The sequence below is a fragment of the Triplophysa dalaica genome, chromosome 7 (genome assembly GCF_015846415.1).
Source record: "Triplophysa dalaica isolate WHDGS20190420 chromosome 7, ASM1584641v1, whole genome shotgun sequence".
NCBI classification, from domain to species: Eukaryota; Metazoa; Chordata; class Actinopteri; order Cypriniformes; family Nemacheilidae; genus Triplophysa; species Triplophysa dalaica.
Genome location: NC_079548.1, coordinates 22,155,088 through 22,182,917, shown reverse-complemented (window position 1 = coordinate 22,182,917; position 27,830 = coordinate 22,155,088). Strand labels below are relative to the sequence as shown.

The window sequence follows — 27,830 nt, the reverse complement described above, 5'->3', positions numbered from 1 at the left end:
TAAACATAAACTTGCATAGTTCTTATATTGTCTTCATTAAACAAGGCTAAATATCTAAGGTCACTTTTCTTGTTATGTAAATGTATCTTAATTTAAGAGGTTTTAAAAATGTATAAATATTTAAAACAAGACAAAAATTATTAGGAATAATGTCATTTTGTTGCTGCGCTAATTCCTATCTTCCAAGTGTTTTAATTTAGGTTAAAAAAAGACTGGGCTTGTTTATTGTTTTATACTGTTGTAAGAAGTCTACTTATGATGTTCGTGTGGTTTTTACATTAAAAAACATCAAAATCAAGAGGTAATAGGCTATTTTCTACCCGGGTTTTGAGGCCAGATCTGCAAACCCTCGGTTTTATTGTGCTTGCTGCATTGAAGACACTTGGAAGTAAACGCCTACTGCTATGATTGGATAGCAGTTTGCGTAGCAACCTTCTGTGAATTTGGTTAGAGACGTAATGTTAGGTTAGCCATTTCACACAGGTTTACACAGATTTATACTAGTGGTGGGCATAGATTAATTTTTTTAATCTAGATTAATTCCAAGATTAATCTAGATTAATCTAGATTAAAATGGCTCATTAGAATTCTGCCAAAGGCATTCAGAATATGTGTGCTACCCAAATAATGACTAAAAGTAAGTCTTTGAGAACGGGTTTCTCAAGCCAGGTGGCGCATTAGACCAGGGGCTCATCTCCTGTTTCCAAAATGCATCACAAACTGCTTGAGAAAGCTGTTCTACTATGATTATTGGTGATGAAAATTAAATTATGTTCAATAAGATGAACTTGTGTTTAATTCCGCATTAGCTTAGGGATGATTTCCGTTTAGGTGGTACTTGAGACTGGAAGAGCTCCTACAGTACATTTACATTTAGTCATTTAGCAGACGCTTTTATCCAAAGCGACTTACAAAGAGTGAGGGAGCAACAAGCGATATGTCATACAGGAGCCATAATACATTAGATCTCAATACAAAGTTACAGGTTTCAACTAAAGCTAGACCACTACCTGTTGAGAGAAAGTGTTTTTTTTAAACCAATTCCGCATTGCACAAGGTGCAAACAACCTTAGTCTTGTCGATGTTTCTATTGGGAAGCTTCTTAAAAATTAATATTCCCTGAAGCAAACCCGGCGGCTTCATAGCTGCATCCATGTTAGCACGTCACGTTTGATGCGGTAATTTCACAGTAACGTTATGTTGTGTTCAGACCAAACGCGAATGGTGTGTCAAGCGCGAGTGATTTATATGTTAATGCAAAGAGCCAATAGACCTACTTGCTGCGCGAATCGCGCGTATGAAGTCCTGGTTATGAGATGATGAGGCGGCTTCTGCTTCCGCGAATGACGCGAGTTGAAAAATCTCGTTCTCGCCCCGTACAGTGCAGTTAAGCTGGTATACATCCGCGCTAAAATATCAAGGTGAAAGTCATCATAGCTTGCGTAGTATAGACCCAGCTGCCAACCCAACTTTGAGAATAGATTAACGGCGACATTTTTTTTAACGCGCGATAATAGTCTCACTGCGTTAACGGCGTTAACGCCGTTAACGGCCCACCACTAATTTATACATTACCTCCCCATTTTACTCACATAAGATTGCTGCGGCATTCCTATCGGATCCAATATTGACGGGACAGCACTGCTTTTTAATTTTAGTCTCTCCGCGAATCCATCGTCGACCTCTGCCTTGTTCACAAAGGAATCTTTGCTAATTTTTTACCCACGTGAGCTAGAACCTCTTCAAAAATAAACTTCAACCACTCATTACTAATGTTGGAATCCGAAGGAAGGTTTTGCAGCGACTGTGTTCTTCTACAACCAGGCACTGACTCCACAATAATTAGCTATCTTTAACGGCATGTTTGTTTGTTGCTTGCTCGCTCTATCTGGTTCCACGCAGCTTTTGTTACTTCAGTACTGTCATGCGCGAACCAGTGGGCGGGGCTAGAGAAGTATTCCTTAATTTTTTTGTGTGGAGGTGGTGTTCAACCTATCAATGACGTCATAGATAAGTGCATTCCGGGATCTGGCGTTCGCTGGGCCTGGTATCAATAACAGTTGTAATTTCAGGAACAAGGGCGTTTTCAGTTCTGATACTTACAGGATGTTTGCTTGAATACGATTCCCTCTTATATAACCAAAGCACGGGTTAAAATATATGTCTTAATTTATCGCTTCTGTAACTCAAATTGAAAAATACTACTAATAGGAAAGTAATTCAATCTATAGCAAGTTACTGGCAAATCTGCTGCAAAACTACAGCAAAGTTTAACAGTGAACTTTCACTGAAACTCAATAGAAAAGAGTGAAATACTAGTTAACCAGTCAAATATTTTGTGTTGCAGAGAGAAGGAACCCATCAGGATGTCAGAATTTTTTTTTTAAGTGAACTGTTCCTTTAATTTTTTTTTTCATAATTTCCTGTCCGTTCACTTGCTGTTTTTTTCCAAATGGCTTAAAACAATGTGGCCCTCATCTACTTTATCTTTGCTGAAAATATTGTGTTTTCCTAAGATAGTAAACTATATCTTGTTAACTTAAAAGTCTTTGTTGTAGAAAGTCTGTATCCTCTCAACGAGACATGTTACCTGTGTCTCAGGCTAATGTGATAAAAGTATTGCTGCCCTCACAGTCCATTAAAACATGTTATGTCAACAGTATGCTTGAGATAAGCATGGACGGGCCTCTCACAGGGCTGTAAAACGCTACATTGACCTCATATATTATAGCTGAGTCTTCTGCGACATTTAAGTGCTTGTTTTTGAGTCGCCTCCCACCTCTCTGTCTTGTAAAAGGGAAGGGGGACGGGCCGGTCCAGGGGTCAGAGATGGGCATTCGTGGATAAGCACCATAACAAATTAGATAGGAGTGTTCACAAAGGACCAAATAGCCATTATTGGGGCCGGTTGGGAAAGCCAAGGGGAAAACTAGGATGGATGGATGGAGATTTATGGGGGCGTTGATTTGAGGTCTTGTGTGTTCCTGGTGTAAATAAACCTCTGGAAATATTCAGGACTGTCTTGAGTTAGACCCCCTGATGGTTTTAAATGAAGTTCTCGGGGGCAAACACTCTTCCAAACAACACGCATCGGTCACGTTGTTTTAATTTGTTTTCTTAAGTTGTCATGGTATCTAACGGGTTCGGTTACATAACATCCTTTAGCCAGTGGAAATTTCTCCGACTGAAGAGGAAAACAGGATAAGGAAAGAGATGTAGGCAGACTCTATCAGAGCGTCTGTAATATAATCATGCAGAGACCTGTGTCATGTGTTAAAGTACATTAGACTCACCTGTGTGTGGGCCGAGGCTTGAGGGTGTCTGGATGATTCTTGCGCAATCTGTTAAGACTGTGTCTCGGATATATTTTACTCAAAGTTAAAGGACTTGAGAAATATTTTTAACGTATTATTATATTTGATATTATAATATATTTTTATATTCTATAATATATTTCAAATAAAATATAATGAAAAGAAAAGCATTTGAATTAATAATATGTATTTTTGAAATGTTTTCCCCTAAAGGTGCACTAAGCGATTTCTTGAATAAGCATCCCAAACAAACACAACAACCCTACACAACAACTCAAAAGAGACACACCCCTGCCTTCATTGCTCCGCCTTCAAAATGACCTACACTCTCCTCCCCCCATGAGTGTACACGCCCCTTATTGCGGATTGACTATGTTAGGCCAATGAACGTTATTGGTCGAGTAGGCTCAAGCTCGGAAAATTAAATGGCGACCGAAACTCCCGTTGGAGCATATTTTGGGATAAATGTAAGTTTAGTTCTTTTAACTTCTGATTGCATTTCTAGCGAGAAATTAGTATTATAGTTTTTAAATATGTTATTTGTTATTGCAAAGACGCTCTCTGTTTATAATAAAATAGACTTCCGTTACGCTGCCTATGTTTCTCTGGGCTGCAATTTTTTGCAACAATGCTGCCAGCTTTTTTTTTACTAAAAATGCGCATTTGATAACTTTTAAAAAAGAGATCAAGTGTCAACACGGCCTGGGAAGTTTTTCAGATCGGTCTGATCCACATTTTTTAACAAACTCATAACAGACATCTAGCAATTATTCACGAAATGTGTTCTGTTGATTTCAGTTTTCGACAGCATTTCTTGCTCTTCCACCTTTAAAGAAAATGAATTGTATATTTACAGTTAATTTCTGAAAGAATAAAAACTCGTCTATCATATCAAGACAGAGGTGATTAATCCATGGCACATTCATGAATCTGTATATATATATATTATTAATATAACTAACATTAAATGTTTTAATAGTAATGTTGTCATTGTCTCTGAGGTGACTGATTTAAATCCCTTGAAAAAATCTGACTGAAGATATTCTAAAAAGGACTTCGGTGTTTTGCTCTGTTCCCCAAATCTGTCAAATATATGTTTAAAATATAAATGGGCCTGTTTTTATTTTGGGTTTGTAGTTTTCATAATCATACAAATCCAGTGTTGCTGAACTGTTACAGGCCTATGTTCCTCCGTTTAATCCTAATGATAACCTCAGTTTGAATCACCTTGGACTTTTGATCGTGAACGTGCTTGATACTTTTGCATGCCCGGGTCTGTAAGAAAAAGAGGAGAATGAGGTTGAGGGGGATCAGCTCAACAAATAATAGCAGTGTAACGGAGAAGGTTTCGCCTGCATGTGAGACAAATTTGTATTTGCGCCACATTTGACTTTCTGGGGAACTGTTGGGATGTGTATGGGGGGTGTTTCCATAGCAAACCTCCTGGAATGTGTGTCAATGAATGCCCTGGCCGGTGTGAGAGGGACTCTTTGGAGCCCTGTCCTTTGTCCACCCGGGGCCGTGATGCCAGGACACATCAAATCCATCCTGACATCCAGAGAAATTAAGCTGAATGCGGACAGGGCTTGTAACACAAGGTCCTCGCTGTGCTGTGGGAACTTTTTACGAATTGTGCGTTTATGGGGAAATCAACGAGTGCTCAATATGGCGGGTACCGTCACACGACTGTCTGACCTGTTGTTGATATTTCCCGGGGTGTCAAACTGTGTTTTTGTTGGTCATGAAAGAAAAACGCAGACTACTTGTGTTGCTTCTGAATAGTATTATTCCAGTACATTCAACAAATCACAGTCTATGTTTAAAACATTTATATTAAGTATAAAAATTAGTATTAAGTAATTTACCCCATTCACTTTTAATTGCAACTAAATAATTGTTCCGAAGAACAGCTTTAGGGAATGCCTGCATAAACATATTCACTTAAGTGGTTCATTTTATAGTAAAAAAAACAGCATTTCAGATGTAGATCACCCAAAATGAGGCTTTATTATGTTACTATTATGTTGCTGCTTTCCTGTAGCTCAGTGGTAAGAGCATTGTGTTAACAACGCAAGGTTGTGGGTCCACATACCTAAGTATAAATGTACAGGTTAATAAAATGTAAGTCGCTTTCGATAAAAGCGTCTGGCAAATGCATAAATGTAAATGTACTATATACACACCAACTAGTTGTTCCAACCTAATATTTATAGTTTGTATCTGAAACTCAGATCTCTGTTCATACAACAAAATGTGGAAGTATATTTCATGAATCAAAGGTCTGAATCTGTGGGCACATATTTCACGTGGGCCAGCTCAATACACGCCCAGTGCCTGAACCGTGTTTACAACGCCTCCGGGCAGCTATTTACGTCCAGTGTTCTGTAAGTTACTCTGGAAAGTAATGAATTACTAGATACTAATATTCATATTCAATAGTGTAATTAGATTACTGTACAAATGACTCTCTCCAAATAGTATTTAATTACTTATTACTAATTAATTTCTGTATCCTACATCAACCTTGATTAGAATTGATTCAAGGATAGACATAAAATGGCTCTTTTAATTTATTCAAATAATTACTGAACAACTTCACAAATTATTCTTATTAACTGACCAAAGTATACAAATGTCAGAAGGATATATTAAAGCATTCACTGTAATTCGTTAGAAAAGTAAAGTAAGGGATTACTCTTATTTTTTCTGTACAGTTAATATTTACGTCATAACAAGTCCTTAGTCCTATCTACTTGAATGGGGGAAGGCAGACATTTAAACAGCGTATTTCCTATCGGTAATTCCTTTTGACCTGAATCATAACTTTGTTTTGCAAAGCTTAAATTTCTGTGAACATCACCTTTTTTTCGAGGTCACCTCCTCTACTGCGCCGAGCACAGGCTGGCAAGCGCCCCACGAAAGCCCCGCCTGAAAGGTGGGACTTCCTTCGCTATAGCGGCCATATTGAGCGTTGCAGTCCCTGCCATTCGTTGTAACGGCAGTGACGCATCTTGTTAATATTAATATCTTTGCTGAACCCCAACGTCTTCGGCTCTGTTCCTCTGCACAAACACAAATGTCTCAGTTCTCGGGAATATGTCGTCCTCAGATTCTTCGGAGGTTATGCCTATTGTGGCACGGTGCCTCCGGCAGACTTTATGTCATGCCTTAACCTGCCCTCTTGTTGTAATGCCATGGAATGTTCTCTGCTGTGGTTGTGTACAGCTGTATTGCTTGTAATAAATTCCAAATTAATACAATGTTTCATTTATCACTGAATGACCAAGCTCGGTGGAATTCACATGACTTCCACACAAAGTCTCATTGAAGGAATATGTGCAGGGACAGTCAGTGGCTTGCACTGATTTGGAAAATGTCTGTCTGTCCACAGACTTTCCTCCTGTGGATTTGCATGTCATCTTTAGCTTTGTTTAGGAAGCTGTAATGACCAAATTTATTTGTAATGGCTTGCCAGCGAACAGAAAGTAAACCCAGAATGCTTTGCATTTGCAAAGCACGTTCTGGATTTTGAGCGTTTCTGTTCAGCATGATAAATTGTGCGTCCGGTGTGATTCAACACGACATGAGAGTTTGACACCAGTTTGGGATGTTGACTTCAGCTCTTCAAAAGAGCCGGCAGCAAAGGGTTTGTCCTCAGTCCCTGTGTGCTCATGGAAATATTCAACCTTAATCTTTATATATATATCCAGTCTGATCTATTTCAGATTTACTTCAAAATGTTTTCTCTTCTTATAGATACAATAGCTTTGAAGTCATCGATTCAGGAAATGAACTTGCTTTTTAAACTAGACAGCATAAGAGTTTTTGTAATATTTATTTGTTTATTGTGCTGTAGGAAGGGTCTTCTGAGATAGTTCTGCTTTTCTTTAAGGCGAGTACACATTGTAGGCCATTTCAATAACTATTTTGAACCATGCTTCTTTTTTGGTTCTTTACCCAAATTCAAAAATAACATCATCTAATGTCTTTCGTGAATAAATAAATAAATTGAAAACATTATAATTAAATTAAAAAAAAAGTAGGCCTTCAAACGATCAATCGCGATTAATCACAACCAAAATAGGTGTTTGTGTTTACATAATATATGTCTGTGTACTGTGCATATTAATTTTGTATTTATAAACACATACACGTTTTTATATTTAGGAAAAATTTTGATGTATTTATTTATATCTACAAAATACTTGAAATTATATATAAACGTTTATTTTTTCTCAAATATTTTCATGTATGTGTTTATAAATACAAAACTAGAATGCAATGCACAATACATAGACATTTATTATGGAAACACAATTTTTTATTCTGCATGCCCTAGTGAAAAGATTTTTGCGTGTACCCTCTAAATATTGTGTTAGCTTGGCAACATGCTAATCGACAAAAGGTAACTCTTCGTAGAATCAATACTGTCGTAATTTTTTTTCCTTTGTTCTTGCTCTTCTGTCTGCTTAAAGGTACAGTTCACTCAAAAATTAAAATTCTGTCGCCATTTACTCACCCTCATGTCATCCCAAACCTTTATGACTTTTAAAGAAGATATTTTGAAGAATGTCAATTATAAAATTTACTTCCTTTGTATGAAATCAAAACCACGGAGACATTTCTCAAAATGTCTTCTTTTGTGTTTCACAGAAGAAAGAGTCACACACAGGTTTTACACAGTACAAAGGTGTATAAATAAAGACCGAATTCCCAGACAGAAATTTCCCTTTAAAAGAAATAGCCATTGCTTTAGAAATGCCTATAGAGCTATGAACAGATATTAACAGAGCTAAAATTCAGTAATATTTTACACACCCTCTCTGTCTTTGCTCATTCTTCATGGGACCACTTGTGTTTCGTGTGATATATTTGCAGTCGAGACCTTCAAAAAGAGAAGAAGCTGCAAGCTGATTTACATGGCTTGAGGAAAACAGCCCTTGCTTTGATTTCGGCATGTCCTAACAAAAGATAGCCAACCCAGACAAGAGGGATTTCCATTTCTCTTTACGCTTGTGAGCATTTGAGGTCGTCTGTGCCCGGAGGACACTGGTTGTATTGCCTGAGCTTGTTCTTGATTCTTCTTCAATATATCTCGCCACTCTCTCTGTTCCTTGTAAAAGTTAAATTCTCAAAATATTCGACTACACTTGTACCACATCTTTAGCAATAGGGTGAACTTTACAAGCCATTGGTTGTTGGCAATCTCAGATGTGCTGGAGTTTTTTAGTTTTCCATTCTCTTTATGACCCCGATGGGAGTTGATAAAAGAGCAATAATATGCTCTGGTGTTAAAATAAACAGATACAGACGTCTGTTAAGTGCTTCTTTTTATTTCGCCTCAGGATGCATCACAACAGTTGTTTGTGTTTATTTTTCCATCACTTGAACTATGTTCTCTTTGTTTTGTCCTCAGCTTTTCAGCGCTGCATCATGCCGCTCTCACAGGCACCATGGAGTTGCTCTCGCTGCTGTTGGAGGCTCAAGCCGTCGTAGACATCAAGGACAGTAATGGTCAGTTATCTCCTCATTGCCATTCATTAAAACTGTAGAGTAACTCACAATGACATGCGTTTCAAACAGATCTTGGTCCATTGGTTGTTGTTGTGTTTGACAGGTATGCGGCCACTGCATTACGCAGCTTGGCAGGGCAAAGCCGACTCGGTGCTGATGCTGCTGCGATCGGGGGCGGCCGTCAACGGGGCATCTCACGATGGCCAGATTCCATTGCACCTGGCTGCTCAATATGGACACTATGAGGTGGTGCGTATCCAACAGATCCGTGCTGTGAACTAGAGCTGCAGCGAATTGTCGACATTATCGATAAAAAATTGTCAACAAATAATTTTGTTGTCGAGTAGTCGTTTTATTTCACATGATGTATTTAAAGGAACCGCAATAACGTGGTTTGACCTGTGGGGAGCTGTAGCGCCACCACCCTTCAAGAGGCAACGCAATAGAAGAGCATGCCGTTTGTCAATGCAAGCTGAACTAGCAGAGCAGTCTGTGACGATTGCTGCATCTTATGCCATATAAACGCTACATTTGTACCTGCATAAGAGGATTAAACGTCCCGGCTGAATAAAGCATAGAACCCTGCACAAAATTTCATGGATTATGGTAATAGAATGGTCTAATGTTTATTGGTACATAATGAATTATATTGGTGGGAATAATGCCCATAAACACACTACAAAAAGGAGTTTTGTAAAGGTTTTAATGAAAGAAGTTTATTGATTATAATAGTATTTCAACGGAAACCATTCGAATTTCTTTGATGGGTTCCATTGGATTTCTATTGTTTCTTTCCAGCTGGGGTAGCCTGTTTTTATCTTAAATAAATCATGTAATTGGTCAGTCATTAGAATCATTAGTTATTATTAGAACATCATTATTTTAAAATCTACAGTACATGGGATTGTATTCAAATAAGTTGTATAATTTTAACGTTTAATGGTATGGTGTTGTACTGACTTCGTTCCCTGTATAGTTTTTGTGACAATATGACACTGCCCTGCCTTATTTAAAACACAGGAGCAGTAGTTTGACTATTGATGGAAGACTGAAACCTGAAAAACATTTCTCCATTCAGCTGTGTCGAAGCTGTCTCGAAGTTCACTCATCTATTTTCAGAAGCTGAAATAATGTCCTTGTTTTATTTATTGGTTAAAATAGGTCAAATTCAATATTTTTATGAATTGCAAAAACTGAATAATCGATCAAAACCTACAGATCTCTGAAAATAATTGATAATTAGTAAAATAGTTGCGCTAATATTTGTTAGATTAATCGATTTTCAAAATAATCGTTTCTTGCAGCCCTACTGTGAACAAAGATGCTTATAAACACAGCAGAGTAAGATCTAATGCTAGTGCAAATATACCATTAATTGTCCATGCCTGAGGACATTTTGCCATTTTGCACGTTTAGTCCAGAAACATATTAAAGAGGAGTAATTTTTATATACAGTATACAACATTGTTCAAAGCAGGTTTCGTATAAGAGAAGAATCGAGCTTCAGATGGAAACGCTAAATTTCAAATTTAAAACCCTTAATTTGCAAAAGACGTTTTTACCCTTGCTTTAGGCGTTTTTTCATTTTTGTAAAAAAGGGTTAATGTAAATAATGGGAGATGGAAACAAATTTGCTGAATAATTTCCTCCAAAAAGTCACGTAACTGCACTTTGAGATGGCTTAATCTGACTAACCAGAGTACTGATCTTGTTACACAGGTTTGAAAATGATGTTTATGGTCATTCTTAAATGCCTGAGCAAAGTCATCAAGTATTTCTGAAATTGCCTCTTAGGACTCTTACGACTGTGTTTCCCAAACACCAGCCATTAACAAAAGCACCACATTTATTGTGTTTTGTTATCGTCAGCTTGCGCAAGTATTATTATATATGAAAATGATTATATTCAGTGCATTCTTTTACTTTTCTAACTGATATTTACTTGCAGTTTATTGGGAAGTGACAGTTGAGTAGTTGTATGGAATCGGTGCTTTTTTGCGAATGTTTTATGTGATATTGCAATTTTGCACAAATTATATATTCGAAACTTTGGAAGGAAACCCGGATATTGTCTTGCTCCTCTGGTCTGTGCTGGTCCACAAATTCCACAAATCTGACCGGTTCACTGGAAAAAAAATCCTGTATGCTGGGAAACATGTCAGTGGATTTAGCACCTGTGAAATCTGACATCGTCCAGCTGAAATCTCAATAATTTGGATATCGTCATTAGATCATCACACAGAAACTATTGTTGAGGGATCAGGAATACTCTAAATGTTTCTCTCTCTCTCTGTCTATCAGTCGGAGATGTTGTTACAGCACCAGTCGAACCCGTGTGTGCTGAATAAAGCGAAGAAGACTCCTCTGGATCTGGCCTGCGAGTTTGGCCGAGTTAAGGTTGGTGATTTAGTTTCTACAGGGATCATGGGAGTACATTACTCCCAGTGTGTCTACATTTGTTCTCCATGATGCCATTTGTTACATCACGGACACCATGGTTACATATAAAAACATGTTTGTTATCACAGACATTGATAGTGTTAATAACATGAATAAAATCTACGACCAGGTAACATTACAACCCAAAATCTAAAGAATTTTTTTATGATATTGTATTATACACTGCCTGTCCAAAAAAAGTCACCACCAGGCATTGCTATGATCTGGGGTTGCTGCAGTTGGTCAGGTCTAGGTGCAGCAACGTTTTGTGCCCAATGAATGAGGTCCGCTGACTACCTGAATATACTGAATGACAAGGTTATTCCATCAATGAATTTTTACTTCCCTGATGGCACGGGCATATTCAAAGATGACAATGCCACGATCGATCGACTTAAATTGTGAAAGAGGGGATTAGGGAGCATGAGACATCATTTTCACACATTGATTGGCCACCACAGAGTACAGACCTTTACCCCTTTGAGAATTTTTGGGACGTGCTGGAGAAGACTTTGCGCAGCACTCAGACTCTCCCATCATCAATACAAGATCTTGGTGAAGAAATGAATCCAACTCTGGTCGGGAATAAATGTCGTGACATTACAGAAACTTATTGAAACAAGGCCGCGGCGAATGCGTGCCTTTATCAAAGGTAAAATCCAACGAAATATTAAAGCGTGTGACTTTTTTTGGATGTGCAGTGTATCATATATAATGTATTTCATTTCATTTAAAGAGATAATTTTAATTCTGTCATCATTTACTCACCTTCGAGTTCTTCAAATCTGTATAAAATTCTTTGTTCTGATGAACACAGAGAAATATATTTGGAAGAATGGTTGTAACCAAACAGATTTTGCCCCCCATTGACTCCCATAGTAGAAAAAATTACTTTATCTTTTTTTTGTTCTTTTGAACACAAAAGACATTTTGAAGAATGTAGGACAGCAAACAGTTCTGGGCCACTTTTGTCTACCATTGTATTCTTTCCTACTATGGTAGTCAACCTGTTTGGTTATGAGCATTCTTCCAAATATCTTTCTCTGTGTTCATCAGAGCAAAGAAATGTATACAGAACTCGAAGGTGAGTTTTTGTGTTAAGTATCTCTTTAAAAAAGAAAGTATGTAAGGACTATTAAAGATTTTGACACAATTTTTATTACAATCCTCAAGATACACTTTAAACTTTGAAAGTTGAAAAATCTCTTCCTCGTGCTACTGTAGAGATCAGGGACTTCATTTATAAAATGTGCGTAAGCACAGATTTGATTCTACAATCCATGGCAGCGTTCATATTTACAAAAACGGTCTTTGACGTGGAACATTGTATAGCGCAATTTCAGGGACTAAGCAGATGTACGCACTTTTGCTTGTCCGAGTATATATAATATAAGAAATATAAGTCATTCTTGCTGCTCGTAAAGGATTTGAAGCTTGACAGGTGCTCCCTAATATACAGTATCTCACAGAAGTGGGTACACCCCTCACATTTGAGTAAATATTTTATATCTTTTCATGTGACAACACTGAAGAAATTACAAATAAAAGTGTGTCTTGCCTACAGTCGTACGTTTGTTCTATGAATCACACAAACTGATTTTGTGAAATGATCGTAAAATCAAATTTACGACGGTTTCTACACAACATTTTATAAATGAGGCCCCAGACGTCCATGTTTGATGTCAACCTTTAATTGACTCTTTTGGGTGCAGTGTGTTTACAATGTACAATAGCAGAGACATCTGAGCTTTATCATTCAAACTGTAATGTTTGAGCTAGTTGTTCTGTACAGCCTTTGAGATTGAATGAGTTTCTATTGAGGGTCAATCTGATGCATAATGTCTCTTAAAATAAAACACAACTACACTCACATGAGCTGCCCTTACAAATTTGTGAGACTGACCCATACACACCAGAGATGATACTGATGAAATGTGTTTTTCCTTTTATTCTCACGTTATCACTGTACTTATTTCTGAATGTGTCATTCCTGTCTCCTGTGAACGAGCTCAGATTGCAGTATCTGTTTTTTGGGGGTGTTCTCGCACACACATGCCCACTGGTGTGTATTTTTAGAGGCTTTTGGAGGTGTTATTTTAATGCCAGTGTGTGTTTGTGTGTGTGTTATTTAATCAGCTGCTGTATTGAGGCATCAGGGTGCGGCTGTAACAACTGCATAACGTCTCACACTCACCCTACAAGTCTACTGGCACTCGGTACAGCCCCAAAATCCCAGAAATTTGTCGCTTTTAAGGGTGTGTCTGCAAAATGAACAGAACATGTGTTTGCTTTCAAGAACACGTTTGAAAACGATGAATGTGTGCAACAACATTTGCAACGGATGTAGAGATAGTTTCCAAACATTTTGTGCCTTAACAGTAAATCAAGTAAAGAAAAAATATTTTTCTAAGCACATGAAGGACGGTTTACACAGAGAACTGACCTCACTGTTCATCAAGTCTGTCTGGAATTACACAAACAGACAAAAAACTGAGACAGCCTAAATCCATGATAATTGTGGCATCATCTTTGAGAAGATGAGTCAGCGACTGGAGGGGTTATCAATGTCTGGAAATCTTAAAGAACACACTTAAGCAAAAAATATTTAATTAAACATCTTAAAGGCCCTTTAAAGGGAAACTTCACCCAAAAAGGAAAATTCTGTTCCAAATTTGTATTAATGTCTTTGTTCTGATGCACACAGAACAGATATTTGGAAGAATGCTTATAACAGACAGATTTTGCCCCCCATTGACTCCCATAGTAGGAAACAATGCTACCCAATGGTAGTCAAAAGTGCCCCAGAACGGTTTGCTGTACAGATCAAAATAGTAAATGTTCCTACAGTGGGAGTCAATGGGGTCCAAGAACTATCTGGTTATAAGCATTCTTACATATATCTTTCTCTGTGTTCATCAGAACAAAGACATTTATACAGATTTGGAACAACTGGAAGGTGAGTAAATCATGATAGAATGTTCATTTTTTGGTGAAGTATCCCTTTAAAACCATTTTCCTGATTAAGAAAGAGTGATCATTTGTATGAATTGGAAATGTTTTCAACCTCTTCACATTCTTTAAACTTGCTCCACTCAGCTGTCAATCCCACAATCCTGTGCAGAATGAGAAAAGATCCGGCTCTAGTCACACTGCGTCGCAGTACACACACACGCTTCTTCTGTTTGATTCCCTATGGTCATCTCTGTATCTCTCTCTCTCTCAGTTTGAAAATGTGTGGAGTTTGTGGCCCAGATGTTTTGGGGTGTTAGTGGTCTTTGGAGCACATTTACAAGATCTCATCCACACCTGTATGGCCCCCGAGAGGATAAAAGTCAACTTTCCAGTTGACCTGTGTGTGTGCGTGTTCCCCATTTCACCATATTTTGTGCTTCCTGACTTTTTCATTTGTCTTCTCTCACATATTCTTTCTCTCTTTATGTAGAATCATGTTTTCCAGGGGCCACAGATATGAGTTTGACTCTTGTGTGAATGTACATCAGTATGAACAGACATGTTCAATAAAAGAAACAATGTCACACATTTACATTGTAGACTAAAGTAAAGATGAGATAAAATGGCTTCTGTGTCCTGTAGGTGGCGCAGCTGTTGTTGAACAGTAATATGGTCGCATCCCTTCTGGAGGGGGATCACAAAGACGCGTCAGACTCGAACTGTAACACTCCTCTACACCTCGCTGCACGCAACGGACACAAAGACATCATCCGGTGAGCTCTTGTGTGTGTGTAGGTCATCTGTAACCATCAATCTCAGCTGTGTCATCTCTCTAAACTGCATGTGACTCTGTGGAGGTCAGCTTGACTATCTGCTGTGCTTTTAATGCATCACGCTGTTGATTCTTAGGCGGGTGAAGGTTAATACAGCCGTTAATATAGAGATGTGCTAAAAACACTGGTTATGACACATTACATTAATTATTTTGCAGACACTTTTTATTGCTATACTTTTATCAGCATGTGTGTTCCCTGGGATGACGTGCGGCATCACTGACATCAAAACTGCATCTTTATTCCTCATATATTAATAATACATGTTTTGTTGCATGCTGTATATGAGATTTGGGTCGTTCAGTGAATATTGAAGACTTTACCAAACAAATGTCTGACCTTCAAATCATCTTTGACCCAAATATTGTTGACTAAGTGTCTTGAGATAAAACACACCCACCATTGCAAGACACAGAAACCCATGTCCTCAGCTCACGGTCAGACTGCACCAGACAGCCAGTGTCACTGAGTCGCCTATTATTATGTAGCAAATTATTATGAAGCCGCAATAATTGTGTAGTGGAAATCTAATATTTGATATAAATCATTATTGATAACTGCATTAAAGGAATGAGAGTATATTTAAAAGAACCTCATCATTCAGAATAGTAGTAGTTAAATTATATCCTCCACATGTATGTTTGTTTTTAAGGCTGTCACATTACAGCAGATTCCCTTCTCACGCCTGGCATCCCCTGTACAGCACTGAAATTTCACCCCACTTTCCCACAGATGGCCGTCTCTTTTTCTTCCTGATGTGTGTGTGTGAATTCCACACGTCCGTGTGTTGGGCCCTTCAGCGTGTCCAAATGATACAGTGTGCTTAAGGAGGATGTCATCTCCTGTCGGCTACTGGAAACATTCTCTTCATTCTATTTTCCTCTCTGTCTGTCAGGCTTCTTCTGAAAGCAGGTATTGACATCAACAGAAGCACTAAAGCTGGCACAGCGCTCCATGAGGCTGCCCTCTATGGGAAGACGGAGGTAGTGCGGCTTCTCCTTGATGTAAGTTCACCTACTTTTGAAACATCTATACGTTTGTTATTAAAAGCGTACAATTGAAATAGGAAATCATTGCCAGACTGTGTGATCAGTAGATGCATTGAAGAGTTTGATGTGAGTTGTGTGTGTTCTGACACTGGCAGGCTGGGATAGATGTGACCGTCCGTAACACTTACAATCAAACAGCTCTGGATATTGTCAACCAGTTTACCGCATGCCACGCCAGCAAAGATATCAAACAGCTCTTACGAGGTGAGACGTGACCTGACGTGTGTTTAACACAGACTGTGTTTAACCTTCATACACTGTGTGTGGATACAGTGCTAAGTTTTCTCTTTGATATGTGAAGGTTTACAGAGAGCTGTCATTTAGCGGCATGTTTAAACTCGGGATTATGTTCAGTATCTGCTCCTTTACTCTTGGATCAAAGAAACCTAATGCAACATCTTTGTTATGTGTGTGTAGAGGCTACAGGAGTTCTTCAGGTCCGAGCTCTGAAAGACTTCTGGAACCTTCACGACCCTACGGCCCTGACCATACGAGCTGGAGACGTCATCACGGTAAATCCATCAACCTTCTTTTATTAAAACTCTTTCATGCAAATTCACAATAAATACTCCATACCAAACTCATGTTTCTTTTGATACCGAATTTACTTTCTACCTGTGTTTATCTTTGTGTTTAGGTGGATCTTTGTGTTTATTGCTTTGTTACGTACACTGTGCTAAAGATAAACCCGCATGTTTATTTGTGAACTGAGACTGATCCGTCTTTCACGGAGCATTGTTGCACAGGAAGTGGTGGGCAGGAAATAAGTACAGTGTAGGACTCATTTACTGAAGGAAAACAAGGGGTCTGGTATGAGCCCAACGTTTCTGCTGATGCACTGCGTCAACACGTGTTGTGGTGCCTGTAGCTATTGTGTGTTTGTGCGAGTGTTTGCGTAGGGTGGGCCGCCGGGGACTTTCAAAAGCTTTTAAATCGCGCATTGTTATTGAACTCCCGACCTGCATTTCTGTTTTGACTGGTTGTCAAGGATATGAAAATGTGTTGGATTGAAAATCTAGTGGGTGTGTTTACAGGCAGTATGGATGAGGTCACAGTGATGTCAGCAGAGATCCTCAACTCTTTCAGTTTGTCATAGTTTCACTTATTTATTGTCTTGAAGCGAACCAACAAATTTCGGGATGAAACATCAACATAACACAGTAGTGGAAGACAAAATGAACAAAACTGTGTGCTTGCACATTCTGTTACTACACATTCAAAACAATGTGAATGAAATAAAAAAATATATATAATGCTTTGAATTTATGTAGTAATTGATAAGGATAAAATACCATATATTTAAAGGTTATTTATTTTCATTAAGGTACTAGAAAACCCACAATTCCTGACAAGGGCTCAACCAATCAGAAGGCACACAGCAAAAAATAATTGTCTTACTTGGTTTTGTCTTGTCTTGTCTTCCAACACTGTTTTAAACAATAAAATATGTATTTACTTAAGAATCAGAATGATAAAAGATTTAAATGTCGTTTTCAGAGAAAGTTTTGTAATGTTTTGCTTTGAAATAAGATTTTTTTTATTGTCCCAAGCAAAAACATCACCAAATTTTATTTGATTTCTCTGAAAGCAAGACATAAAATGATAGCAAGACATAAAATCTTGAATCATTTTGCTTTTAATGTTAATATATCTTGTTAAATAATTGGAAAACAATTATGTTGGAAAACATCTCACCATCCATTGCCATGATGTACACTAATACAACTTTATATGCATATTTTTTATCTTGCTTTCGTTTTAAGGATAAAACAGTCTTGGAAAACCAGATAAAACAGGGCAAGACAATGATTTATGCAGTGTAACTTCTGATTGGTTGATCTCTCATCAGGAATTGTGGGTAGTGTAGTAGTCAGCAGTGAAATGTAGTTGTTTAAAATGTAGGCATGCTATCTTTAGGAGCCGACAGTACTCTGGATGTAATTGTTTGGTTCGATCAACAGGTCATAGAACAGCACCTGGATGGACGCTGGAAGGGTCACATCCACGACACCCAGAGAGGAACAGATCGAGTCGGTTACTTCCCACCATCCATTGTGGAGGTCATCAGTCGGCGCTCAGGTGCGATCATACAGTGTGCGCTGTACCCTGTAACTGGTCAATGTGACCTTTTTCTTGCTTTTTTTAATCAGTAACATACTGACAGATTTAACTCACCCCAGACACTCGTGTCTTTCCTCCATCCTCCTGGCACTTCCCACGTAAATAATATTCATCTCTAACCTCCATCCGCTTACATTAACCCTCTGCTCCTGTCATGTCTATGTTGTCCTGTAGGGGGCACCCTGTTACGACACGTCTCTCTGCCCTCCCAAAGACAGCAGCTCTCCAGATGTGCTCTTGGCCCCAGCTTGAGTGTGAGCGGGGGCGGTGCGCATCAAACCGACGACTCCTACACTCTATACACCCCTAACCCTCACATGGCCAACGGTCTGAGCACTAACACAGGTACATATCCTAAGTGTCATTCACACGCGAGAGTTTGGTGCGGCGTTCGGCTTGTTTTGTTGATGCTAGTCAGTTTCCAGGGCTCAGTTGAGTGCTATAGTTTAAGGCAGTGTTTACACTTGTATCTAGGTTCTCTTGGTTAATTTGGTCCAGATTAAAAAAGAGATGAAACATGGAGTCATGGTTTGCTTAGCCTTCACACTGGCTTTAAACAGGGTCGAAGACGTTAAGATGTCCCCATCAAAAGAAATGTACAAAAGTGATTTTATTTTCATAGAAAGCACTTTAAGTGTTTATATAAAATGTCTATTTTATGTTTTCAAATAAATTTTTAGAAAATAAAATGTCAAAATTTGGTTGAATTTATGTTACATTGTCAATCAGTGTAACACAATATTTATGTAAGCATTCAAACAACATGCTAATTCTGACTTGTACATATCAAAATATATAAAATAATAAGGGAGCATATTACATTTTATTGTGCTTTAAATGAGTAAACAATTCTTATGACAGATGGGCAAAATGTAGGATATTAGCAATTTGTAAAAATGTAAAATTACAACTAATTAGCATTTGGGGTGAAATTAATATAAATACAAATTTGTGATAAATATGCCTGACAAAATTGTTAAACTGAAGGACATTTTATTGGGCGTTTTCTGTAAATAAGGGGAAAATGTATGATATTTCGATTTTGCTAAAAAAATAAAAACGTTTCCTGTTTAATTTAATAGCATTTTTTCCAAGAACAATTTAAGAAATTATACACTTATTGTTTTTATACTTCAACCTTTTTTCATCTTTGACACAACACCGAACCTAAAGAGACAGGACCTAAAGGCAGTAGGACAACCTCAGTGTTCAGCTTTTATGATGTTTTTTTTTTTTTACTGAAGTATAAAAGCATTCAAGACATTATGCTGTCCTAAATGCATTCATTGTGTGTGTGTGTGTGTGTGTGTGTACACGAGGTGCTATCCCATGTATGGTTGAGGTCAACAGTTAATTTTGGACCTTGGGTATATGTGCTCATGATGAGGTTTTTATGGAACACTATCTTGGCATGTACTGTAAACACTCTACATTGGCACACACTGACCTGAAGTCCCCCCATCCCCCCCTCAATACCGAGGCCAGTGGCCCAAAAAGTGTTTGTGTCTGCTAGGTGGGTCTCCAAGAAGCCTCTCCCAGCACATAACCCCCAGCATGGAAGACGTCTGGGTTTTGAGGAACGCTCGTGCTGGTAAGATTCACCCTTCTGCCCCCTCTCCACTGACACGCTCTTTAGTGGCGCCCCCTACTGGCTGTCCCCCTCCCTGCTGCAGACAGAGCCTCTGATTTCCCTCTGGAAGACGTCATCCAGACTCAGTTGGTGTGTCCCTTCCAACTGAGCATTTCAGTATCCCCGCCATTCCTGTAGCAGAAATTAGGTTGTGGGTCATCCGTGAACCCCATCACCCAATCACGTGCCTGTGACTTTATTCTGCTACCCCACCCCATCCTGCCTGCTGCTTTGGTAGAAACCCAGCTCCCCTGGCACAGTGGGCACAGCGTCCTCGTGGCTGTGGGCGGCAAACTGGCATGACAGTGCAGATGGCTGCTGTTATCCTAGTTCATATCACAGTCACTCACCGCTCTCACATTATGTCACTCTCTGCTCTCATATTATGTCACTCTCTATTAGCTGGAGACAGGAACAGCGTGGGCAGTACCGGCAGTGTGGGCAGCACCCGCAGCGCAGGCAGCGGACAGAGCACAGAGAGCAACAGCGCCCCCAATGGACCACACCAACACAACACTCCTCCTGACACCAGCAAGATAACCACGGTTTGTGCCGTCACATTCATGAATTGTTAATAGTGTACATTGGAATCAGCTCTTGGGAAAATATATTCTTATTTTAATGCAGACGGCACCTTCTGTTGTTGATGCATCACAACCAGACCACAACAAACACGTGGACACAGCCGCAGGTAATGTGAAATATTATACACACTCAACACAAGCCACAGGCACACACGTAAACACGAGACCTGACGTAAGAATGTGTGTTTTATAAATGTGTTTTGAAGGTGTTCCTCGCAGGTCTGTGCCGGCCACACAGAGACCGGGTGAGCAGGGTGTCTCACAACAGTTTGTGCGTCCTCATCAGCTGCTGGAGGGCAAGGTTAGAACCCACACCCTTACACACTATACCATGAACTAACAATAAAAAATGATAATAAGATATATAAATCTCGGTTTTACATTTGTTGTCAGGATGCGGAGGCGATCTATCAGTGGCTGAGTGAGTTTCAACTGGAGCAATACACTTCTAACTTCCTTAATGCGGGCTATGATGTGCCCACTATCAGCAGAATGACCCCAGAGGTACGAGCAGAAGTTTAGAACGCAAGGTGATGTTCATTCAAGTTAATATGGATGTTGGATTATTCACGCATCTCATTTTTAGGATCTCACAGCTATCGGGGTGACTAAACCAGGCCACCGTAAAAAGATTTCCCTGGAAATCGGAAACCTCAGCATTCCAGATTGGCTGCCAGAGTACATTCCAGTAAGTCACAGGGCATTTTCCAAAAGGAAATGAGTATACCTTTGCCCCACTCACCTCGAAGGGCTGAGTCCTTGTAGTGAACCCTTTGAGGGGTGTAGGCTTTACTGTCTCTCGTGTATGTGTTTGGAACTCTTTTCACAAAGGGAATGACTAGCCAAATGTAACCTTGACAGAGCCGAATCCAGCGCTCGTTTGTTGAAAATAAACAACGTTTTTAATACACCTTGTTTTTTTATTCCACTTGGTATTAATAAAGGGAATATATGATAAAGTAGCTATTACCTATTATACCTATTAAGTACCTAGTAGCTATTTTGAAACATATTAAACATACTTTCCTAAACACCAAATTCTCTTTTAACCGTCTAAACCCCACTCCATATTTGCTTCAAAATACGTCGTGACTACTTGTAATCCAAGATCACGTGATCACAAACGGAACTGGCTTCCTTCAAGTGACCATGCCATCTGATGTTTCACTTTCAAATGGCGTCCCCTTTGCGAAGTGCCCTTAAATGCCGTTTGGAAAATGCCCACAGTGTGTTATAGTTTGTGTTCCTACTTGTGCGTCTACAGATTCACTGATGATTAATCTGTTCTTCTTTCCTAGCAGGATCTTGGGGAGTGGTTAAGTGCTATAGGTCTACCTCAGTATCACAAGAAACTCACAGAGAACGGCTACGACTCGATAAACATCGTCCGAGATCTCACGTGGGAGGACCTGCAGGAGATTGGCATCACCCAACTAGGTGAGCTACTGTAACTCATCCCTGGAGCGTGTGTGTTGCTTTGCCTTTGTAACATGTATGTGTAGTAAGAAATTTGTGTGTGTGTTTGTCAGGCCATCAGAAGAAAATGATGCTGGCCGTAAAGAAGTTGTGTGATATACATAAAGCTCTTCTGCAGGCCGAGTTGGGGCAGGGCACACTGCGACGCAAAACCCCCGCAGCCCTGGACCTGCTCGCCATCGAGCCGCCACCTGAGAGTGGCGACCTCCCCTCGCCGCACACGCCAAAAATGCTCACTTTCCAAGACAGCGAGCTGAGCACTGAACTACAGAGCGCCATGGCCACCCACTACGGGGGCTGTCAGGAGGGTCTGGCTATCAAGAATGCAGTAGGTATGTCCTTCAGCGATGAGAGCATTGACGCTCGCTCCAGAGGCTCCGGACGTTCCCAGGAGACCCCCAACACTCCCTCCTCCACTTCTTGGGCCGCCACTCCTTACAGCCGCTCCCGCGAGAGCTTAACAAGCACGGACAGCAGTCCTGCTAAAGAGCGGAACATTCCAGAGGGCCGCGACCAGGTTCCGCGCCCTCAGCAGCTGCTGCTCGGCGTGTCCACGGGCTTAAAATACCCTGCGGTTCCTGCCAAACCCAAACTGGGCTCTTCTCCCTCTCTGCAGAGTTCTCCGGCTCAGAAAGCCCTCAATTATCCACGCGTGCATTGGAACAGTGCCACGCTTGACCGTCAAGTCAAGAACCGAACGCAGAGTCTGACTCGCTACGCTTTGTCGGACGGAGAACCGGACGATGATGATGATGACGAGGCGATTCATCTAGCTAGTGTCGCCATGCCTTCGTATGCCACGCTGAGCAGGAAGCCCACCCGCGGCCAGCTGGCGCGTCTTCAGTCTGCCCCTGAGCAGTCCGTCAGCCGGAGTCAGTCATTCGCAATTAGGGCTCGACGGAAAGGTCCTCCACCCCCGCCACCTAAACGACTCAGCTCTGTCAGCAGCAGCAACGCTAGTGGAGAAACCGTTTCGGACGTGCCAGCGCCATCTGTTGGAAGAATTGAGAATAGTAGCGTCAAGACCATCGCAGCTGCATTAGAAATGGCTTTACCTGCCTCCACCCCAGAGCTCTCTCAAGAGAACACTACCGCTTCCTCCATCTCCTCCGAAGGGACCAGAAGACGAGCTCTTAGTCAGAGCGAGTCCAACCAAGCGTTCCAACCAAACAGAGAGACCGACAAAGAAACAAAGTTGGAATCGGAAGAAGACGATGGGAAGAAGGATAAAGGCTTGGAGAGCTCATCCTCACCTCAGAACAGCTCCAGCGAGTGTATCCCGTTTGCAGAGGAAGGAATCCTCACTATCAAGCAAAGACCTAAAATTGGCGGACCCCTTAAGACCGAGAACATCTCACAATCTCCCGAAAGCCCTAAAGCGAAAACTCCAGAAGTTCCAGAGTTTAACCTGAAAGAGTCGGACACGGTGAAGAGACGTCAGAAGCCGAAGGAGCAGCCCAACTCAGCATCCGTCAGCAGTGCAGACAGCTCACCGGTCTCGGAGCAGATACAGACTCAAGACACAGTGAAACTCAGAATCAGTGAAACAGAAATGAGTCTGCCCTGTCTGGGGCCTTCACTCAAACAAGTGAAAGCACCTCCACCTCTTGCCCCCAAACCTCCTAGTCCCCTGAATTCATTCCGGCACACTTCAGTGAAACCTCAGCCTGCCGCTAAAGGTAAAGCCTGTTTATGATCATTCTGCTGCTGCTTACACAAATCAGTTTAGACTTTCTAACTGCCTACAGCAGTGGTTCCCAACCCTGGTTCTCCGCCCCCCCCCTGCCGGAATGTTTTAGATGTCTCCCCATATAGAACACCTGATTCTAGCATCAGAACTGCTCTGACCGTTGGGTATTATGTTAATTAATCTCCCTATTGAACACACTAACCTGGTCATGATTTGAATCAGTTGTTCTATATAGGGATACATTAGCTGCGTCTGAATTCACTCATTCACTATTCCCTATATTGCGAATGCTCAATAGTCCACAATATGGGGAAGAAGTGAATGAAATCATATAAATGTATTAACTAGCAGTGATGAACAATGAATGAGCAATACATTTGTTCAAGTATTTATTAATCTTTTTGGTAACACATTATTTTACAGTGCCCTTGTTACACGTTACATGTATTTCCTATAGTGTTTACCATAAATGATTCATAATAACATGTGATTAACCCTGAACCAAATTATTACTCAGTACTTACATGTATTATTACACTGTAACATAGGGACTGTAAAATAAAGTGTAACCATCTTTTTGTTCAACTATTCATTCATTGTAAGCTCTGGTCCATTAATACTGAAAAATAGAACTTTGATTTAAATAGTAAATGTGTAAGTTAAATATACCTCATTGTCTAGTCTTGTTCAATTTACCTTTGAATTAAATAAAAAATTAGGGCCTTAATGTAATGGCAGTTTAAAAGTTTTAAAGCCTTAAAGTTTCTTGCGGTATCGAAAATGGTATTCAATATCAATATTTTTAAGGTATCGTATTGAAGTTAGAAATTCCAGTATCGAGACTTAAAATGAGTGAACGATTTTGGACACTGACGTAATATATCCTGCGTCTGACAGCACTGCCGCAGACTTTCTTGATAGAGTGCTTTATAAAATGGTAAAGTTCATTTTTACCTTATTTGTCAAGTTGTTGTATTAGTTTTAAATATAGAGAACAAAGCAACTATTTGTCACGTTTATAAACTATTACATTTATTTCGTTGAAAAAATTATGCTAATGCTTTAGTATAGGGATCAATTCTCACTATTAAAAAGTTGCTAATTAGCATTCATATTATTCGAATATTGGCTTTTTATTAGCACGTATAAAGCACATATTCTGCGTGACAATACTCTACATCCCTAATTTTACCCAGTACCTTAACCTAACAACTACCATACTAACTATTAATAAGCACTGAATTAGGAGTTTATTGAGGCAAAAGTCGTGGTTAATGGTTTGTTAATAGCGAGAATTGGACCTTAAAATAAAGTGTGACCACAATGATTTCATATATTTAAATTTGAGCACCACTGTCTATAACGTTTATTTAATCTGTTTATATATAGAAATAAACTGTCAACAAGAACAAACACAATTGTGTAAATGTGCATTCCTGGCATTAAGGTTCACTCTCCATCAGCTGATTGTAATCAGACGGTTGATTTGCGCTGTTTCATGGGAATAAAGAGTGAACATTGGATGTACGCTCAAATTCAGAATGCATTGTGGGTAAAAAGGACACCCAATATAGTTCACTATATAGGAGATACGGGGGGGAATTCAGACACAGCTATTGAAAACATTCTGGGAGGGGGCCCTTAGGACAGGGGTTGGGAACCACTTGCCTACAGTTGTGTTTATATTGAAATATTTGTGGTAGTTTGCATCTTTTTAGGGTTGAAGTGTACAGCGTTTATTCTCTGATTCTGGTTTTGTCCACAGCAGTCGGCTCCAGTGTGACTGTGAATGTTGTGCAGAGCGTCGCATTTGCAGAACCTCAGTCTCCTGTCCCATATCCTCCACCGGCAGAGAGCACAGGTCAGTGTGTGAGATCTGTGGAGGCGTCTCAGAGCTCTACGCTGGTCCAGCAGAGACTGGACAAGACCAGCTCAACACTGGAGGAAGCTCTGAGGGCCGTGGAGAGAAAACTCACTCTGGAGCACAACACTGACGGGTGAGAAAAACTTTACAGAGCATCCTAACCAACCAAAATTCTCACTTGTAGACCATTTTGCAAGCTGTAAAATATGGTTCCAGGTGCACTTTCTGATTTTTGATGAAATATAACCAACAGAACATTCAAGAATCAAACAAAAATATTAAACAAGTATCTTTGTCCCCTTGAACCGGAAGTCGCGATCATTTTTTATTCTGTATTTTGACGCATTTCCGAATGAAAAGTAATTTCTAATGAGAAAAATAGTGGCCGTGCTTTTCATCTTTCTCTGCGATTTGATTGGATGTATAAAAACAGCTGTTGCATTTTAAAATGGCACGGTTAAAGGGGAGGAGTTAACGGATGCTCCTCCTAAGCCGTCTAACATACTTCATTTAAGATGGATAGTCATTACAGGAAGGAAGTGCATTTTCGACATCAACTAAAGATTATGAGGGCACACACATTTTTAAAAGAGAATGACCCACATTGATAAACTATTTACAATAAACGCTGCAATAATTCATGAAAAAATAGGCATTGTCATTTTTTATTTCACCTGCACTTTAAGATTGTTTGTGTGTAAAATGAAAAACTGAATCAGGAAGTTGAATCATTGTTGTTTACATCTATTCCTTGAAAGACAAATGAGTTGCCAGACAATCACAGTTAATAATGTCATCACATTAGTTCTGCGTATACTGTTCCTTTAAAAGTCTGATTCATCTCTCCGGAGTAAAAGTCAGTCTAATTAATTCCGGTCTTGTGTTGTCTCTCGGCAGTGTTTCTCATGTTGTGAAGTCTGCAGGGAACATTCTGGATGACATTGGGAACATGTTTGATGATCTGGCCGATCAGTTGGACGCTATGCTGGATTAAAGGATCTGTGCGTTATTTCTGGATCCAAAAAGGTTCTTCTGCCTTTTATTACAAAGTGCTGAACTCATGAGCCTTAAGACTGGACACCTCCACCGGCCTTCATTTATAAGGACCAACAGCTGTTTCATTTCAGTCTAGATTTACTTGTTAATCTACTTCTCCACTCTACTATTTCAATGTATATTGAGTCGTTTATATATATATATATATTTGTTTATGTCCTGTCATTGTTTGTCTTTCTGGGTCTAAACTGTGGACTTGACTGAGCACAGATTTGGCCAGTGGACCCAGATGAAGATATGCACATAGGAGAATCATTCCTAAAGCCATTTAAAAACACTTCTGTTCAAAACAGAAAGATTAAAACACATTTCAGCTCTTAAAACAGGAGCATTCTCCGTTTTGGCTGAATTTTTTAACAGCCTTCAGGTGCTAATACATTTATATGAGATGGATATTGTCCCCAATGAAATTTCAGATTTGCAGGTGGTAAAACATGACTGACATTTATTTTTGTATCAAAGTTTTCTTAAGGGAACACATTTCTGAATGACACCTAAAGCATCAATGTACAGCAAGCAATTCAGGTTAAAGTTAATGATAAACGCTATTAGTTTTGGACCTTTAAACTTATATTTGTCTGAATAGTATTTAAACTTTATCAAATGATGTATATTGTACACTAAAAAGTATATTTGATTGGGAAGCAAATCGGTTTGTTGTACCAAAGTATATGTATATTTTTATTCAAATGTTGGCTAATGTTAACAGAATGATCTTGCAGCTAAAGTCATGAAAATGAATCCGGAGACATTTTCCCGTTGCACATGGTTTTTCATGTTGAATTCCCACACTGTTTGCCAAACTCGTTTCAACTTTCTTATTTTATTCCAAACTGTTTAATAACCGTCATCTCGTTCTTTTTTATCTGAGGTCAACATAACATTTAACCAGTTTTAGGACAAGCTTATCTTACCAATATATATTTGTGACTTTATTAGTTAATGATAATATGTGTTCTGAATTACTGTTTTAATTACATGGAAATAATAATAATAATTCAGTACCGAAGCCATCTGTCAGGAACAGTATAGATCCAGTTTCTTACTGCATTAGTGAGGTCACACTGCACATCGTTGTCTTAATAGATGATGTAAGAACCATCAGAATTGGTTTCTGTGTTGTATTTGCATTTCATCGACTTTCCTTAGTTCAACTTCATTTCAATTTCTATTAAATGAATTTAGCTATTTGTTCGCTGTTTTTTTATTGTGCATCCATGACATTTAAGTACTTGCAAAAGGGTCAAAATTCCTACTCTTTTCTATTTAGTTTACATTTTCATGCTTTGGAGCTGGTAAAATATAGAT

General features: G+C 39.4%; 1 protein-coding gene across 6 annotated transcripts in view; it reads left to right on the top strand.

Annotated features, from left to right (window-relative positions):
* LOC130425563 (caskin-2) overlaps positions 1-27,712 on the top strand; it is a 51,608-nt gene extending 23,896 nt beyond the window's left edge. Inside the window, exons 4-22 of one of the 6 annotated variants that reach the window (XM_056751806.1) lie at positions 8,731-8,828; positions 8,932-9,077; positions 11,130-11,225; positions 14,862-14,992; positions 15,948-16,056; positions 16,197-16,305; positions 16,519-16,613; positions 18,063-18,180; positions 18,397-18,567; positions 19,736-19,813; positions 20,255-20,397; positions 20,480-20,543; positions 20,643-20,737; positions 20,830-20,940; positions 21,023-21,124; positions 21,738-21,873; positions 21,966-23,591; positions 25,368-25,599; positions 26,364-27,712. In XM_056751806.1, coding sequence (XP_056607784.1) covers positions 8,731-8,828; positions 8,932-9,077; positions 11,130-11,225; positions 14,862-14,992; positions 15,948-16,056; positions 16,197-16,305; positions 16,519-16,613; positions 18,063-18,180; positions 18,397-18,567; positions 19,736-19,813; positions 20,255-20,397; positions 20,480-20,543; positions 20,643-20,737; positions 20,830-20,940; positions 21,023-21,124; positions 21,738-21,873; positions 21,966-23,591; positions 25,368-25,599; positions 26,364-26,460 — 3,757 coding nt within the window. In that variant the 3' untranslated portion in view covers positions 26,461-27,712. Of the gene's footprint in view, positions 1-8,730; positions 8,829-8,931; positions 9,078-11,129; positions 11,226-14,861; positions 14,993-15,947; positions 16,057-16,196; positions 16,306-16,518; positions 16,614-18,062; positions 18,181-18,396; positions 18,568-19,735; positions 19,814-20,254; positions 20,398-20,479; positions 20,544-20,642; positions 20,738-20,829; positions 20,941-21,022; positions 21,125-21,734; positions 21,874-21,965; positions 23,592-25,367; positions 25,600-26,363 lie in introns of all 6 variants that reach the window. The other 5 variants (XM_056751807.1, XM_056751805.1, XM_056751809.1 and 2 more) reach the window with 5 other exon arrangements.
* The last annotated feature ends 118 nt before the right edge of the window (positions 27,713-27,830 follow it).